Source organism: Heloderma suspectum, chromosome W, assembly GCF_057233095.1.
Source record: "Heloderma suspectum isolate Gila_16-S chromosome W, 16-S_ref, whole genome shotgun sequence".
NCBI classification, from domain to species: Eukaryota; Metazoa; Chordata; class Lepidosauria; order Squamata; family Helodermatidae; genus Heloderma; species Heloderma suspectum.
Window position 1 is genome coordinate 28846779 of NC_139475.1, and position 18696 is coordinate 28865474.

Sequence of the window (18696 nt, forward strand, 5' to 3'; positions counted from 1 at the left end):
CAAAGCTATGGTTTCCCCAGGAGCAACGTATGGCTGTGAGAGCTGGACTATAAGGAAGGCTGAGCGCCGAAGAATCGATGCCTTGGAACTGTGGTGCTGGAGAAGACTCTTGCAAGTCCCCTGGACTGCAAGGAGGTCAAATCAGTCAGTCCTAAAGGAAATCAACCCTGAGTGCTCCTTGGAAGGACAGAGACTGAAGCTGAAGCTCAAACATTTTGGCCACCTAATGTGAAGAGAAAAGTCCCTGGAAAAGACCCTGATGCTGGGAAAGACTGAAGGCAAAAGGAGAAGGGGGCGGCAGAGGATCAGCTGGCTGGATAGCATCACCGATGCGATGAATATGGACTTGAGCACGCTCCGGGAGAGAGCGCAGGACAGGAAGGCCTGGCGTGCTCTGGTCCATGGGGTCACAAAGAGTCGGACACGACTGAACGACTGAACAACAACAACAATGGGTAATAGCCACTGATGTCTCTTCCTCCTCGAACTGGTTTAATCTCCTTTTTATTTATTAAATATCTACACCACCCAATAGCTGAAGCTCTGGGCAGTTCACAACCATTAAAATAAAAAATTAATTTGTTTGTTTGTTTGTTTATTTCATTTCTATACCGCCCAATAGCCGAAGCTCTCTGGGCGGTTCACAAAAAATAAAACCAAACAACACACAATAAAACAATTTAAAATATATAGAACATTAAAACCACAATATAACAATACAACCACAATAAAACCTAGCAGCAGTACAGGAGTTTAAAATACAGATTTAAAACAGCAAAGATAAAAATTTAGAAAGCTAAAATGCCTGGGAAAATAAAAAGGTCTTCACCTGGCGCCGAAAGGAGTACAATGTAGGCGCCAGGCGAACCTCACTAGGGAGCTCATTCCAGAGTCGGGGTGCCACAACAGAAAAAGCCCTCCTCCTAGTAGCCACCCGCCTCACTTCCTTTGGCAGGGGCTCACGGAGAAGGGCCGCTGCTGATGATCTTAAGGTCCGGGCAGGCACATATGGGAGGAGGGGATCCTTCAGGTAACCTGGCCCCAAGCTGTTCAGGGCTTTGAATGTTAACACCAGCACTTTGAATCGGGCCCGGAAATGGACTGGCAGCCAGTGCAGCTGGAAAAGTACTGGCGTAATATGAGCTCGCAGGCCAGTCCCTGTTAACAATCTTGCTGCCCTATTTTGGACCAGCTGAAGTTTCCGGACCGTTTTCAAAGGCAGCCCCACGTATAACGCATTGCAGTAATCCAGACGAGAAGTTAGCAGAGCATGGATAACTGTAGCTAGGCTATCTCTGTCCAGATAAGGGCGTAGTTGGTATACCAGCCTAAGCTGATAAAAAGTGCTCCGTGCCACTGAGTTCACCTGTGCCTCAAGTGACAGTTCTGGATCCAAGAGCACCCCCAAACTACGAACCTGATCCTTTAGGGGGGAGTGCAACCCCCTCCAGAACAGGTTGAATATCACCTAGCCGGGCAGACGAACCACCCACTAACAGTACCTCCGTCTTGTCTGGATTGAGTTTCAGTTTATTAGCCCTCATCCAGTCCATTACCGTGCCCAGGCACTGGTTCAGAACAGCCACTGCCTCACCTGGTTTTGATGAGAAAGAGAGGTAGAGCTGGGTGTCATCTGCATATTGATGGCACCTCATCCCACACCTCCGGATAACCTCCTCCAGCGGTTTCATGTAGATGTTAAACAGCATGGGGGATAGAATAGAGCCCTGTGGAACCCCATGGCACAACTGCCAAGGCACAGAGCAATAATCCCCCAGCACCACCTTCTGGAATCGGCCATCCAAGTAGGAGCGGAACCACTGTAGTGCAGTGCCTCCAACTCCCAACCCAGACAACCTATCCAGAAGGATACCATGGTCGATGGTATCGAAAGCCACTGAGAGGTCCAGGAGAATCAACAGGGTCGCACTCCCCCTGTCCCTCTCCCGGCAGAGGTCATCCCACAGGGCGACCAAGGCAGTTTCCATTCCAAAACCAGGCCTGAAGCCCGATTGAAATGGATCTAGATAATCCGTTTCATTCAACAGTGCCTGGAGCTGTCCTGCAACCACCCGCTCAAGCACCTTGCCCAGGAAGGGGATGTTGGCCACTGGCCTATAATTGTTAACATCCTCTGGGTCCAGGTTAGGCTTTTTCAGGAGTGGTCTAATTACTGCCTCTTTTAAAGCAGCAGGCACCACTCCCTCTCTCAAGGAGGAATTTACAACCTCCTGGACTCAGCCGGACAACCCCTCCTTGTCTGATGTAAGAAGCCACGAAGGGCAAGGGTCAAGCACACAAGTGGTCGATCGGACTTGGCCAAGCACCTTGTCCGCATCCTCAGGCCTCAGTAACTGAAACTCATCCAATAAAACTGGACCAGACGGTGCTCTGAACTCCTCTACCAATGGAACTGCATTAATGGTGGTGTCCAACTCATGACGAATCTGAGCGACTTTATCCTCAAAGTGCCGCGCAAACTCGTCACAGTGTGCTACTGAGGGTTCCACCGTCTCTCTCCCTGGCCCAGAATGTAACAGGCTGCGAACCACTCGGAAAAGCTCTGCCGGACGACACTGAGAAGATGCAATGCTGGTGGAAAAGAACTGCCTCTTTGCCACCCTCACCGCCACAGAGTAGGCTCGATAGTGGGCTCTTACCTGTGTTCGGTCAGACTCAGCACGAGTTTTCCTCCACCTGCGCTCTAGCCGTCTCCCCTCTTGCTTCATTGCCCTCAGCTCAGGTGTATACCAAGGAGCTGGCCGGGCTCTGCTCAGAGGGAGAGGGCGCTTGGGCGCGATCGTGTCAACCGCCCGAGTCATCTCTGCATTCCACGGAGCGACCTGGGCTTCGGCAGGAGCACCAGCCATACCAGCAGGAAAATCCCCCAGAGCCCTCTGGAATCCATCGGAATCCATTAATCTCCGGGGGCGGACCATTTTAATAGGTCCCCCACCCTTGCAGAGGGGAAAGGCCGCCAGGAGTCTAAACCTCAGCAGGAAGTGATCTGACCATGACAGAGGGACAGATGTTAATTCCTCTACTTTCAGATCACCATCCTCCTGCCCAGTCGAGGAAACCAGATCAAGCGTGTGTCCTTTTATATGCGTTGGGCCGATGACATGTTGGGACAGCCCCATGGTTGTCATGGCGGCCATGAAGTCCTGAGCCGCCCCGGATACAGCGGCCTCGGCATGGAAGTTGAGATCCCCCAGGACCATCATCCTGGGGGTCCTCAACACCAAGTCCGAGACCACCTCCGTCAGCTCAGGCAGGGAGTCCGATGGGCAGCGGGGTGGGCGGTACACCAACAGAATCCCTAATCTGTCCCAGGTACCCAACACAAGGTACAGACACTCAAGATCTGCACTCGAATGAGCAGGAAGCCTGGAGAGGGAGATTGAATTCCTATAGACCACGGCAACCCCCCCTCCCCGGCCCTCAAGTCGGTGTTGGTGCTGCACCGAGTACCCAGGAGGGCACAGCTGGGAGAGAGTGACCCCTCCCAGTTCCCCCACCCAGGTCTCAGTAATACATGCCACGTCAGCCCCCTCATCCTCAATCAAATCACGGATGAGGGAGGTCTTATTTTGGGCCGACCTGGCATTCAGCAGCAGCACCACCAGACCCGAGGGCAGACTGGTAAGGCTGCCAGGAGCCATCAGGTTGGGGGAAGAACCAGAAGAGGGGACAGCTGTAAGGTGTCCAGCCCCTCTTCTCCTCAGCTGGCCTGTTGATCCCCCAGCGCCATACCTCCCCCTGCCCGTGACCACAGTTATGGTGGCACCTCCCCCACCCCCTGAGTTGCCCAATAGTCCTCCCAGGCACATATTAAAATATTAAGATATAAAATACACAACAGTTTAAAAGAATATAAAAGAGATAAAAGAGAACAGCAGCGAAGAAGGAGCAGATAGTCCACGTTTGCCCCTTCCCCTGGTCTTTAAAGCTGCTGCCCTTTGCTGCTGCTGCTATTTGCTGCTGGTGTTGTGGCTGCTGGTGTCTCTGGAGAGGCAGGTGGGTAGATCTTGCGACCCCAAGTGCGACGCTAAGTGCGCACTTAGCGCGACGCCCAGGCGCTGCCTCTGGCAGCCCCGCCTTTAGTACCTGTGGCGGGGGCAGAAGCAGGCTCAGGATCACCCGGTGCAGCTGCTGGCTGGTCCTCCTTCCCCAGGCTCCTTCCCTGCAACATAAAAGACAATATAAAATTTTAAAATTTTAAACTACAGTATAAAAGTAAAACCTGGCAGCAACGCAGAGATTTAAAATACAATAACAGATTGAAAACAATAGAACTAAAAGACTGAAATGCCTGGGAAAATAAAAAGGTCTTTACCTGGTGCTAGAAAGAGCACAACATAGGCCTCAGGCAAACCTCCTTAGGAAGTTTATCCCACTACTGGGGTGCCACAGCAGGAAAGGTCCTCTTCCTCGTAGCCACTTGCATCACTTCCTTTGGCAGGGGCTCCTGGAGAAGAACAGCTGAAGCCGATCCTAGGGTCCGGGCAGGTACATATTGGAGGAGACAATCCTTCAGGTAACCTGGCCCCAAGCTGTTTAGGGTTTTGAATGTTAATACCAGCACTTTGAATCGGGCCTGGAAAGGGACTGGCAGCCAGTGCAGATGGAAGAGTACTGGCACAATATGGCCAGTCCCCATTAACTGTCATGCTGCACCTTGTAATAACATCTGAGCCAATGGCTGTCTCTGGATCTTGTGGCAGTGAGTTCCATGGGTGAATTTGTGCCGTTTGTGAAGGACTTCTCTTCTTCAGTCCAGAATCCCTTGTCCCATAGACTTCATGGGGTGAAGCTCTTTAAGTTATAGTATTATGAGAAAGGGAGAAAGACTCTCTCTTCCAAACCACGGGTGAGCAACTTGTGACCCTCTAGACAGAAACATAGGAAGCCGCCTTATACAGAGTCAGACCCTTGATCCATCTAGCCCAGAATTGTTGACGCTGAATTGGCACTAGTAGCTCTCCAGAGTCCCAGACAGAGGTCTCTCCAAGCCCTATCTGTAGATGCCAGGGATTGAACCTGGGACCTTCTGCATGCAAGCAGGGGCTCTACCACTAAGGTATAGTCTCTCCCCTATTCTGGCCTACATTTCTGGTCTATTTTGGCCCACAACTCCCCTCATCCCTCACCATTGGCAAGGACTGATGGGAGTTGTAGGCCAAAAATCAGGAGGGCCACAACTTGCCCAATCCTGCATAATTCTATCAGGGTGCAATCCTATGCATGGTTAGACAGAAAAATTGTAGAGCTTTTTTTCTGTCTAAACATGCATAGGATTGTGCCCTCTCTGTAATGTCTCTCTCCACCCCAGGTTTGTTTCCTCTTTGCTAAGTGGGAAAAACAACATCCCAAATGCTTTAGGAAAGGTGTTTCAGCCCCCTCCTAGCCATTGGGGTTGTCCTTTTCCAGCCCTTTTAAGATTCTGTGATCAGAACCTGGCAGGTGGCTGCTAAGAGTTGCAGTCCAACACAAGAGCACCAGGTTGGGGAAGGCTGCAGTATACCAGCTGTGCTCGTGCTCTGGATCTGTATTGCAAATTGTTTGTGCTGCTCTAGATCGAGTCTTGGCTGTTTGCAAGCACGTACAGGGAGCGAGACAACAGAGTAGTCAGGCTGGCAAGCACACGGTCAGGCACACAGGTTTCAGTCCAAGGCATTTTAAGCTAAGGCGGGAGTGGCCAACAATCCAGGCAGAGGTCAGAACACCAGCAGCCAGTCAGGCAACGAGGATCAGGCAGCAGCAGGAGCGGTCAAGATCACAAGCAGGAGGTCAAACACAGTAAAGCAGTCAGGTACGTTGCGCAGGCCAGAAGGTCAGGAACCAGAGCATCAGACAGGGCACGATTCCGGAGGCAAGAGACACGGCAGAGGCTGGATGGACCCAGTTGTTCCACTGCTGGCTCAGTTTCTAGTGCCCAAAGCCATCCAGACCCACCCAGAGCTCAGCTGCAGCAACCAGAGCTCCCCTCCCAGAGCCTACTCCTGAGGAGTCCCTTTCTCCTGAGGAGACCTCTTCTGCAGGCGAGCACTCCTTCGCCAGGCGCCCTGCTAGCCTGCCTTTTGAGGCGACGACGCTCACTGGTTGGGAAATGCTGGGTCACGGAGTTGGCGTTACGCCAAGGAGATCTGGGTTCAGGTGCCACTCACTCTCTTAAGGCCCCTGATCAAATTTGCAGATGACACAAAATTGGGCGGGATAGCTAATACTTTGGAAGACAGAAACAAAATTCAAAGTGATCTTGGTAGACTGGAGCGCTGGGCAGAAAACAAGAGAATGAAATGTAATGGGGAGAAATGCCAAGTTCTGTACCCAGGAAAAAGAAACCAAATGCACAGTTACAAGATGGGGGATACGTGGCTCAACAACACTACAAGCGAGAAGGATCTTGGAATTGTGGTAGACCACAAGCTGAATATGAGGCAACAATGGGATGTGGCTGCAAAAAAGGCCAATGCTATTTTGGGCTGCATTCATAGAAGCATAGCTTCCAAGTCCCGGGAAGTACTAGTTCGCCTCTACTCAGCACTGGTTAGGCCTCATCTGGAGTACTGTGTCCAGTTCTGGGCACCACACTTTCAGAAGGATGCAGACAAGCTGGAGAGGGTTCAGAGGAGGACAACAAAGATAATCAGGGGACTGGAAACAAAGCCCTATGAAGAGAGACTGAAAGAACTGGGCCTGTTTAGCCTTGAGAAGAGAAGACTGAGGGGAGGCAGGATAGCGCTCTTCAAGGAGTTGAAAGGTGGTCACAGAGAGGAAGGCCAGGATCTCTTCTTGGTCATCCCAGAGTGCAGGACACGGAATAATGGGCTCAAGTGACAGGAAGCCAGATTCCGGCTGAACATCAGGAAAAACTTCCCGACCGTTAGAGCAATACGACAGTGGAACCAATTCCCTGGGGAGGCGGTGGGCTCTCCCACACTGGAGGCCTTCAAGACGAGGCTGGACAGCCATCTGTCAGGGCTGCTCTGACTTGGATTCCTGCACTGAGCAGGGGGTTGGACTCTGTGGCCTTGTAGGCCCCTTCCAACCCTACTATTCTGTGATTCTACTCCATAGGGTTGGTGTGAGCAGAACATCCAGGAGGGGGAGAGTTCTTCACGTTGCCCCATGGAGGAAAAGCAGACTAATTTTAAATAAATGAAGGCTTTGCAGGAGTACAAGAATAAGCTGTTCCCTGTGTCCACCAATTATATCAGACCCCAGCAAGAGTATTATCAGGGCTATGTGTATGCTTGTGAAGAGAGGACTTGTATATTGCATGCAGGAGTTGACATCTGAGAATATGCAATTCCACATTTTCTAAAGCTTCTAGTCCTTAAGGTTGCAGAAGGATCCTTGAATACAAAGCCATTCTTGGCTTTGTATCCATGTGGCTTAAGGACCTGTTAAAAATAGCCTTTTTAGGGGCGAAATGTTGCTGATACTACCATGGCCAGGATAAATGCAGCTGAGGAACTCCCATCTTGGAAAGACCACGTGCTCTCCTGTTTTCACATTACTACAAAGAATTTTGGGACCAAGTGGAAAGCATACGTTTGCTGGGGGGGTGGGGTGCCTTCCCATTTGGAAAGTCGGGTTCACCAACCTGGAGGTACCCAACCTGGTACCCTCCAGATGTTTTGGACTACAACTACCAGCCTTCTTGACCATTGTCCATGCTGGCTGGGGCTGATGGGCATTGAAGTCCAAAGCATCTGGAGAGGGGTTGGGGGAAGTTGTCCTGTTGGGATGCAATCCACATTTCATATTCCTCTATTACTATATCTACATACTGTCTTCAACCCAGGGTATCTACCAAACAATATCAGAAGGAAACCGCTTTAAGAACTGCTCTGATACTGCAACATAGATGAAATAAATTGTCAGGTAAGGGGCGTTAAAAAATACTTGCCTTAGAAAGGAAATTTTGAACTTATCAAGCATCTCCTGATCTTCCAACATAGATTGGGTCTAAACTAAATCACTTTTAAGAGCAGCCTTTATAGGGCCGTTGTCAGGGTGGACACTGAGCCCATAGAATCCCAGAGTAGTTCTGATTCTGAGGAAGAGGAGTCGCTCCTGGGAGAGGAGCGTGCTCCTCTTTCCCAAGGCCAACAGCTGATGGAGATTCCTCCCACTGGCATTCCTAGCTTAGATAGCAGTCCTGGGAGTGACAGAACGCGAGAAGCAGACTTGATGGACGTGTGACGCCGACGCAGAGAGCAGCGCCAAATGGAGGGCGCGGAAAGGAGGTGTAGTGCCCGGTTGGCGTGCAAACAACGGCTGCGCCCAGAGGATCCAAGGGAAAAGGGGAGGGACTCTCCCTAGCCCATAAGTTCAGGGGTCTGGCAGTGATTCTCCTTCAAACGGGGACCAACTGTGGGCATAGGTACTCTGCTGCTCATATCTAGTTGCTAATAGTAGAGTTGTTAAGTTGTAAAAGAGGAATAAAGCTTTGAAAAGAATCCCTTTGTCTGTGTCTGGACTTGGCTACTGGATTAGACTGAGAGAGGCCTCCAAGGAGCCCTTGACAGCCATGTAGTTCAGCATCCTGCTTCCGACAGTGGACAGTCAAATGTCTCCAGGAGCCAGTAAGCAGAATGTGAAGGGCATAAAATTCCTCATTTGTCTTCTGGCATCTGGAGTTCAGAGATAAATTGCTTCTGAACATCGAGATTCCATTTTTGCCATCATGGCTAATAATACTGATGTCTTCCTTCCTTGCCATGCATTCAAGTTTGTCATTTGTGGCTTTAAAGGGGAAAATTGAACAACAAGCCATAAAATTTTGCTGCCTGTTAAGGATTAAATAACCCGATTCTCTGTATGTTAGTCACGTGTGTTCCATCGATGGACTGAATACACACAAGGAACCAACCATTTTCCAATTTTGGTCATGCTTCCCTGTGTTGTCACCTGGGACTATTTTTAACTCGCTACAGGCGATCAAATAGGTGCCTAGTCTGTTAGTGACTGTCTGTGGATGCCTGTTAACCACTGGGGTGGGGTGGAGGCAGGATTTTGTGTGGGGCTGATGTTGGGCAGTAATGTGGGGCAACTCCCATCAGCCCCAGTCAGCATGGCCAGTCAGGGATGCTAGGAGTTCTAGTCCTCAACATCTGGAGGGCACCAAGTTAGGGGAGGCAGTACAGCATGTTAATTTTATGTGCTTGATTAAGTATCTTGGAAGTTTTTCCAACAGCCAAAGTATTTCATTTCATTCCGTTTGCTTCATTTATGACATTTCTGTGCCACCCAATAGCTGAAGCTCTCTGGGCAGTTTACAAAGATTTAAAACCATAAAATACATTATAAAAGCCATTTACATACAAACATATAAACAGACAGCACACAGAGGGACACACATATGCAAACAATTTTAAACAATAAGAAAATCATTATTTGAACTGAAATGTTGGCTCGGGAAGGAAAAAAGTCCACGTAACGTGGTTTTAATAAGTTATATTCAAACAAAGTTTTTTCAGAACTCTGCACAGTGTGGGTTTAAACATTATAATCCAACAAACACTAGGCTTTATTTGGAAATGTATTCTTGTTAGACAATGTGTAAATATTTTAAGACATGGCAGCACAGTAGCTTCCCTTATATTTAAAAAAACAAGGCACTGGAAACTGTTTTATCACAGCCTCACCCTACGTGGTGCCCTGGAACTGGTTGGGAATGATGGGAGTTGTAGTCCAACACATCTGGAGAGTGCCAGGTTTGGCAAGTCTGGTTTAACAAATTGACTTCAACATACCCAAAGAGGAATGAATATATGTTTGCATATATTCCTGAAGTAAACAGCTGAAGAGAGTAATTACCATTTTGAATGGCCCAATTGGACTGGTACTGTAGCCATTTGTGTTGTGAAATAATGAAAACTTAGAAATGGAAAAAACTTTTCACTGCAAAACATAGTGGGGGGTGGGCAGGAATTCCCGCAGGGAAAACTTTCCATCTGAGTTCATTGAGATTGAGGCCCCTTGGTGTTCATCACAAATGGAGGACATGGCCCCCAGTCCCTCCACAACACAGAGAGCTTCCTTGGCAGAGGAGTCCAAAGTCTTGTGAAAGTGCAACTTTTGCAAACCTCTGTTTTAGGGATGTTGCAGCTGTGCATTTTGGAGCAAGAGTGGGGAAATGGAGGAGATTCAAGATTCGTGTGAGGAATTGCAGAAGGGCAGAGCCAAGGATCGAGGTGGGGACCTCCCTTCATGTAGAAATCCATGATGGACCTAGTTTGCTGCTACCTGAGTCCAGAGGACAACGCTGAGCACAGACATGGCCTTTATGAGGACCTTCTGATCAGGGAAGTTAAATACCTCCAACTTGCTCTGGCTAGTGTGTCTCGCAAAGAAATGGCAATGTGTCATTAAACCTGGGCTTAGCCCTTCAAAACAAACCTGGGTGGTGTGGGGAGGACTCTGTGTGTTGCAGCTTTTTCTGTCTTTAAAAGAACTTCCATTGAACGGATTAGAAGTTCCCAGTTGGCATGATGTGTGTTTTCGGGGGAGGGGGTGTCTTCACCCCCCTTCCAATCCCCACTGAACAGAATGGCTAGGAAAGCAGGGTGTCTGTTTGCTGCAATTCTGTGGGGCTGGGACAGCAAATGTGGCATATTTGGCTGCAGAACAGAAATGGATTTGGTCCCAGCGTCTCCAGTGTTGTTGTGCTCCTTCTTGGACTTCCCATAGGAATTGATTTGGCCACTATGGGCAACAGAATGCTAGTCTAAAATTTGGTCTGATGTTAGCAGTGCTCTTTTGTTAAGCCGTGTTAGCTAGATTGAACCTCCATCATCAGAAACAGTCTATCTGTGTGTAGCAGGTGCTTGGGACAAACAAGGAAAGGCTGTTACTGTCACAGCCTGCTTGTGGGGCTTCCCAGAGTCATATGGCTGGGCCGCTGTGGTGAAACAGGATGTGGGTTGTTGGCCTGATCCAGCAGGGCTGCTCTTGTATTATGCTAAAAGCTTCAAGGAGCAGGTAACCAGATTTTATTTGATTTATACCTTGCCTTTCCACCAATGCAATGGCAGTGGAGGCATTCCATAGCCAGAGGCAATTGACCTCTGAATACCAGTTGCTGCAGGACAAATCGTGGGGTGGTAGTGGTGGCCTTCATGATCTGCTGGTAGGCTTTAGGCTGGCCACTTTTGGAAACAGGATGCTGGGTGAAACAGAGGCAGGTCTTAGGACTGTTTGTGGGAAGATCTCAACCCTCAGCAGACCCTTTCACCTGGAAGAGATGGGGCATGCACAGCAAGATATCTCTCTTGCTGCCTTGGACCTTGGTGGGTGTTCTTGGTATGTAGGGGGAGAGCCCTTTATACTTCCCGCCTATGTTCCCCAGCAACTGGGGTACAGAGGCATACTGCCTCTGATACCGGAGGTAGTATATGGCCAGTCATGACCAGTAGCTGCTGTTAGCCTTATTCACCATGAATTTGTGTTGTTCCCTTTTAAAGCTGTCCAAGTTGGCAGCTCTAGCCATCGCTACATCTGGTGGTAGTTGTGGTCTAATTAGGCACTAAGTGAAGAATTCCCTCCTTTAATCAGTCCTGAATCTCCCCCCATTCAGCTTCATCGGTGGATTCCTTTGGGTTCTAATACTTCATGTGAGAGGGAGAAAAATGTCTCGTTATACACACCATGCATACTTCTATGCACCTCCACCATCCCCCCCTATCATGTCCCACCCTTACTCTTCTTTTTTCTAAGCTAAAAAGCCCCCAATGTTTTAACTTTGCCAGTTAGGGGAGTTGCTCCAGCCCCTGATCATTTGGGCTGTCATTTTCTGCATTTTTTCCTTCTCATCCTCTGGAACTGACCCTCCATAATTCAGCACTGCCTGCCCAATAATTGGATCAATGTCTTGGTGGGGTCCAACTCCCCCTCCACCCTCCCATTATATTAATGACATGTGTGGGATCCATTTCTAAACCCATTCTGCACCCAAATCCACTCCTCTTTGTGTGTTGGTATGCACCTCTTCAGAGAGCAACAGCATCCAGTGGGAGCTTATCTTCCTTGCAAATCCTGCCTCTTTTAACACGATCACCCCCCTCCCCCCAGTCCTAAGGTCATTCCTGCGACTGCTCTGGAAGTGTAAGCCAGCTTAGAGGGGCAAGAGCCAGCCTCGTTTATTGGCTCCTTTATAGTAGGAAGCTTCTTCCTGGACTCTCCCTCCCTGACTTTTTTCGGAACGCCCACTGGAAACAGCTTCCAGTCTCTGATGTGACACTTGAATGCATAGGTAACCCCACTCCATGGCGGGGTGTCTCTCTCTTTTTTTTTGTTCTCTCCCCCAGCTGGCAGTCTGGCTTGAGAAATGGCGGAATGCCGAACCTTTTTCTGTTTGGCAGCTAATCTTTCCAAGGTGGTCGTATGCAGCTCTTTGCGTGAGAAGTTGACTTGGAGTTTGCCAGGCTTCTGTGCCAGTAAGGTTGGGGGGAGCGGCAAAGCAGGGCAGGGCCTCCACTTAGCTGCTAATCTTTTCGTAAGCAGCATGTGGGTCAGGAGGAGGAAAGGAACCAGGCGCTGAAACGTTGAACCTTTGGCAAAGGTGCCACTTTCTGTCCCCTTGCATCCTGAGGGTCTTTTCTTCCTTTTTTTTTTTTTTAAAGAGACCAGAATTGTTGAGGATTCCCAACACATGCTGCAGATTCTTATGGGCCACCATTTTTGAAAATGGTGACTTCACTTACACTCTTTCCACTTTTGGGGTGTGGGGGAAGGAGCTTGGTGTTTTGACTCTTGCTTTAAAGTCCTTTGCACCCTGTCAGTGTGCGCGCGCACACAGAATCCACACCCTGTGCCAAGAGAAACTGAATTTGGATTAATTTAATGGGAAAAGCAGGGCGTAGTGTGTTATTAAAATAATCTATGACCTGCAGAATTTTTTTCCAGCTTCCATGAGTTGACTTGCTGTGCATAATTCTACTTGGCTTCTGCTATCTGTGTGTGTCGGTGTATGTGTCACGTGGGGCGGCAGGGGGAGAGAATTGCTATGACATCTGAAAGTCCTGCCCCACCCCAAAGCTTCTGAGATCTCAGCATTCATTTTGTGCTGTGGTGTTGTTGTTTTTTAATAAAGTCTTAAGGAACAGAAATCCCCCTTCCCCCTTTCTTGTTTAAATGAAACTGGAGAGTTACCAGATGTTGAATTTCTGTGATACAGCTTCAAGAAGTATGCGTGCGGACTGGGTCGAAGTGTGTGCTCATTTGGAGGTGAGCACTTTGCATGGCTTAATTATCAAAGTGCCTGTCATTGTCATAAACAGCTTGTGCACCACAGAAACATGTGTTTGTACAGAGTTAGACCATTGTTTCTTCTACCCCAGCATCCTCCAGACTACATCGGCTGGAGGATATTGGGAGTTGCAGTCCAACACATCTGGAGGTTGGGGTAGGCTGGTCCACTTTCATGGATTGAACTGGGGACCTTCTGCATGCCAAGCTTGTGCTCTGCAACTGAGCTGTGACCCCCTCAGGAAGGTGTGTACATAGCACACCATTAACTTATTCACTGCCACAAGATGTGCTGAAACAGAGCAATAGGTGCAGACAAAAGAGGCCAGTATTTTGGGATAGTTCTGTGCAGGCTGTACTCATAATAATGTTGGGGAAAGTAAAATTTGAAAAATGCCTGTGAAAAATCCTAACTTCATATCACTGCTGATAGGATACCAGCTGGTGGTGACTGACCAGGAAAGGAATCTTGGGTTTTGTGGTGGATTGTTTGATGAAAACATCGACCCAGCATGCAACCACTGTGTAAAAGGCAAATTCCATTTTGGGGATCATTAGGAAAGGAATCGAACATAAAACTGCCAATATCATAATGCCTCATACAAATCTATGGTGCAGCCACAAATGGAATACTTGATACAGTTCTGGCCACTAAAAAGGGTTTTGTAGAGTTGGAAAAGGTGCAGAAAAGATGATCAGCAGTTTGGACCAATTCCCCTAAGAGGAAAAGTTATAACATTTGAGGTTTCTTGGCTTAAAAGAAAGTCAAGTAAGGGGAGGACATGATAGAGGTGTATAAAATTATGCACAGTGTATAGAAAGTGGAGAGGAAGATGCTTTTCTTCCTCTCTCATAATACTAGAACTCAGGGCCATCCCATAAAGCTGATTGCTGGGAGATTCAGGATGGATAAAAAGAAGGAAATCTTCACACAGTGGATAGTTGTGGAATTCACTACCACAGAATGTAGTGATGGCCACCAATTTGGACAGCCTTAAATGTGGATTAGGTACATTCACAGAGTATAAGGCTCTCAGTGACTACTAGTCATGATGGCTACATGCTACCTCCAGCATCAGAGACAGCATGACTGTCACTGGAGAACATGAGTGGGAGGGTGCTGTTGCAGTCCTGTCCTCCTTGTGGCCTTCCCATTGGGGCATCTGGTTGGCCACTGTGTGAACAGAATGCTGGACTAGAGAGGTGTTTGGTCTGATCCAGCGGGGCTCTTCTTACATTAAGCGCTTTGAATATCAAAGCAGCCCTCAAGTCAGTCCTGTAAGGTACACCCTGCACAACCCCCACATTGCTAAAGTGGTGTGGCTGAGAGGCTATGAGAGCATTACTGGTCCCCTGAGGTCCCCTGGGGAGAAGTGTGTGGCTAGGTGCAGTTACAAACCATGCTCTTCCTGGCTCAAACCTGAGCCTCTTAACAGCTCCCCCCACCCTACCATCTCTCTAGTACTTTCCTTTCATTTTGGTTTCCTCTTGGGTATCATGCGAAGCCAGCATCCGGAGAACTGCTCCCATTGGGACTTCAGAGGACTTGTCTCCTATCCCTCAGCCATATTCCAAATTGCTCCATTTTTGCATGTGGAAAGTCCCAGGTTCCCAGATCTGGGAAAGCCTTCTCCAGAAACTGAGTAGAAAATTAGGCCTGTTGGTTCAGTGGTCCACCTAAGCTAGGGTGCAGAACCTAAGGCCCAGGGACCATATATGGCCCTCTTAGGGTCCCCATCCAGCCCTGGGGTCCTCAACAAGTCTATGCCCCCTTCTCCTAGTCCTACTTCCTTTCCCCCTGACCACCAGTTTGGTGATTTCCTGGCTTTAATTATTCTTTCCCTCCCCTTCTGAAAGGTTGAAATGCCTCTCCTAAGGCTCAGTTACTGGCAGTCAGAACTTAAAATATCCTGGTATTTTGGCCTCTTCCCTTTTGCCTTTGGCCACACTCACCACAGGAATGCAGGTCCCCAAGAGCTTCTCTGAAATGGAATTTGGCCCTTGGGCTGAAAGACCTTCTGTGCCCCTGACCTAAGCTGAAGGTGGCTCCCTGTGTTTATAAGCAGGAATCCACAGTATATGCTCTGTTTTTCATTATAGGATCCAGATCTCCATGATAGAAAACCTGCTTTGTATGCAGAAGGTCCCAGGTTCAATCCCCAGCATCCCCCAAATAGCAGGACTGGGAAGGACCCCCTAGGGGGCTGCTACCACTTGAAGCAAAACCATACTAGGCTGGATGAAACAAGCAATAAGGGAGCTTCATAACTTCATGTATGGAACTGCCCATGGTTTTGTAAAAGTGGTTGGCCACGTGGTACTGGTATGGTGGAGTGGGGGGCTGCTTTTTCCCTCTAGCACATACAGCTCTTTGCATGGTTCTTTAGATCCTTGCCTTTGATGCATTGGCAAAATGCATTGAAGACACTGAGTTTGAAGTAGGAAAATTTGGGAGAGGGGAGTGTTTAAAAGCTTCAGCCATGTAAGCTGGGTTGTTGTTATCAACAACAACACATGATATTTTTATTTATTGATTGATTACATTTATGTCCAGCGTTTCCTCCAAGGAGTCAAAGGCGGTGTGCATGATCCTCCTCCTCTCCATTTCATCCTCACAACAACCCTGTGAGGTAGGTTAGGCTGAGAGTCAGTGTCTGACCCATAGTCACCTAGTGAGCTTGATAGCAGAGAAGGGACTTGAACCCAGGTCTCCTGAGTCCCAATCTAACAATCTAACATTTTATAATAATAGCAAGAAAAGTTAATAATATATAATAGAATGAATAGCAGTCATCTCCCCAGAAGTACAAACCATGTGTCAGTGGAAACCCAGATTCTCCAATTTGCAATGGATTCATTACAAACCTGGAAGTCAAATGGCACCAACTTAACTTCTGGTTTTGCATAATTTCTGTGGCCGCCCACCAGTGCGTGGGTTCCAGCATGTCACAAATTCCCCTGTGTAACCCAGAGCACCTCTTGCTGTCTTCCTGCTAGGTTCCTTGCTGTTGGATCACCCCTGCCTGGAGGGCTGAGCAGACCTTTCTTCAGAACCCATGAATGTCTGGGACAGGTAGGAGCACCCTCCGGTTTGATGGTTGGTTTAAAAGAATCCTGTTTGGGGTGGGGCGGGGCTGACCATTTGCTTTGCAAAGTGAAAGCCAGTTTGGCCAGGGAGGCTGAACTGGAACCTCCTCATGTTCAGAGGCAGTTTACTGCTGAATCCCAGCCTCTGCTTCTAGGGTTCCAGAAATGTTTGGCTGCTGCTGTGGAAAGCAAGAAGTTGGTCTAGATGGGGCTTTTGTGTGACCCACCAGGATTACTCTTGCATTCTACTGCAGCCTGTCCCAGCATGGCTGGGAATTATGGGAGCTGCAGTCTAACACATCTGGAGAGCACCAGGTTGGGAGAGGCTGCTCTATTGAAATGGAGCAGCCATGAATGTCTGGAGGTTAATCCTGTCTCTCAAAAGTAACCACCAGCACCCCCATCCCTTGCCCCTGTCTAACATGCCTCCATGTCACGAGGGAATTGGCTATTAGCTGCATCTGTTCTGAAACTTCAGCCGCATAAGGGAGGCCTTACCTTGTTCCCCAAATCTACCGGTGACACCCAGATTCTCCAATTGCAAACTGTCACAAACTGACGCTGACTTTGTATGATTCATCTTGACACCCACTGTTGTGCAGGCCTGGCTGGGGTTGAAAAATTCCCCATCGTTCACCATTGCCTTGATTCCAAACTGGACGTTTTTATCTGGCCATCGTTTTAGGGCACTTGGCTGTGATCGTGGAGTTAAAAGGCGTCAACGGGCAAAGTGGCGCCTCATGTGTTTATAGAGTGCTTTAGAGCAGCCTTCCTGAACCAGATGTCCTCTGTGTGTTTTGGACTACAAGGCCCATCAGCCCTGGCTGATGGGCCTTGTAGTCCAAAATATGGAGGGCACCTGGTTGGGGAAGACGGCTATTTTAGATGTCCCCAAACCCTTTATGTACATTATCTCAGTCACGTTCTTGGTTTTATTTTGTTTAGTTTTATACCCCCAACCTATCCTGAAGACTTGGGGTGGGTAATCTAAAGTCTCATCACAACAGAACAAAATTAAGTTTCCCCACCCTTTCATGATCTACATTGAGCCCCAAATGATGACCCCAAACAGCATTTAGGACTCAGAACGCTTCTAAAAAGTGCTCACATAAGCTTGGCATTTGGAGAGTCTATAGCGTCAGGGAATTTGAGGATTGGGGGGCTGGGGTAGTCACCAGAGAAATGTTTCCCAGCACCATTGCTGTCCAAACCCCGGTGCATAGACACACTCGCTGCTTTTCCAGCCTTTCCAAAATTGGTGTGAGATCTTGGAGATTCTCCACGCTTCCCTCGGCTGCAGGGAGAGAGCAGGCAGAGTCTCGGTCCTTGTGCAGCAGTCAGAGAGGCTTGGAAACCAGAGCTACTTCTCCCTACTCTACAAGGTGCAACAGGAATGAGCCCCAGCCCAGCTAAGCCCTGAGGAGGAGGAGGGCAGGATGTGCTCCCGCAGTTAATACTGAACCTTGGAAGTGTTCAGAGCCCCTCCTGTGACATCTCAGCCAAGGCAAGGGATTTGTACAATTTTTTGTCCAATAGGCCAGACACAATGTGTGGATCCTACCTCGCAGGATTGTTGTTAAGGATAAAATGCGATGACCCCCACGCATGGGCCACCCTGGACTCCTTGACCGGGGGCATCTGGGATAGAAATCAGACAGATGAATAAAATTGATCTCAACCAGCATCTTGGAGAATACCAGACCTTATTCCCCCCCCCCCCCCCAAGTTTTATCCATAACAGCAACCATTGTTCTGGAGTTTTCAGGATGATGTGTTGAGGCCCAGATAGATTAAAGTGCTCAGGACCAAACATGCCTATATTTTCTTGTTGTTACTGTTGAGAGGCCTGTACAATGGCCAATGGCTAATGGCCCTGCTGGCTGGGAATGATGGGAGTTGCAGTCCAACTCATTTGGAGGGCACGAGCTTGGGAGAGCTGCTGCATACCATTAGCTGTATGGACAGGACAGCACTCGACTCCCTGGGGTGTTTCCGCTGCAGAGAAAGCTGTCAGGGTTGAAACTGAGCCCAGAGAGCCCCAGAGCAGTTCTGATTCTGAGGAGGAACAGCAATCCGTGGGAGAGGAGCGCGCTCATCTCTCACAGGCACAGCAGCTGGCAGAGATTCCTCCTGCCGGCATTCCTGGGAGAGATAGTGACCCTGGCAGTGAGAGAGCGCTGGAGGGGGGCTTGCTAGATGCTCGGTGCAGACGCAGGGAGCGGTGCCAGATGGAGGGCGCCAAGAGGAGGCGTAGCGCTCATTTGGCGTGCAAGCGACGGCCGTGTCCCGAGGACCCACGGGAAAGAGGGAGGACCTCTCCCTAGCCCATAAGTTCAGGGTCTTCCCGCGCTT

General features: G+C 48.9%; 1 protein-coding gene across 11 annotated transcripts in view; it reads left to right on the forward strand.

Moving 5' to 3' along the window:
- LOC146333958 (transcriptional repressor p66-alpha-like) overlaps positions 1-18696 on the forward strand; it is a 123225-nt gene that overhangs the window by 17159 nt on the left and 87370 nt on the right. For 6 of the 11 annotated variants that reach the window (XR_014786435.1, XM_084825249.1, XM_084825258.1 and 3 more), the window contains exons 2-3: positions 10109-12262; positions 16255-16330. Coding sequence is in view for 6 of the 11 variants with exons in the window: in XM_084825249.1 (XP_084681375.1) it covers positions 12255-12262; positions 16255-16330 (84 nt within the window). In the remaining 5 variants the exon portion in view is untranslated. Of the gene's footprint in view, positions 1-2749; positions 7891-10108; positions 12263-12289; positions 13237-16254; positions 16331-18696 lie in introns of those variants that run through there. The other 5 variants (XM_084825256.1, XM_084825253.1, XM_084825250.1 and 2 more) reach the window with 4 other exon arrangements.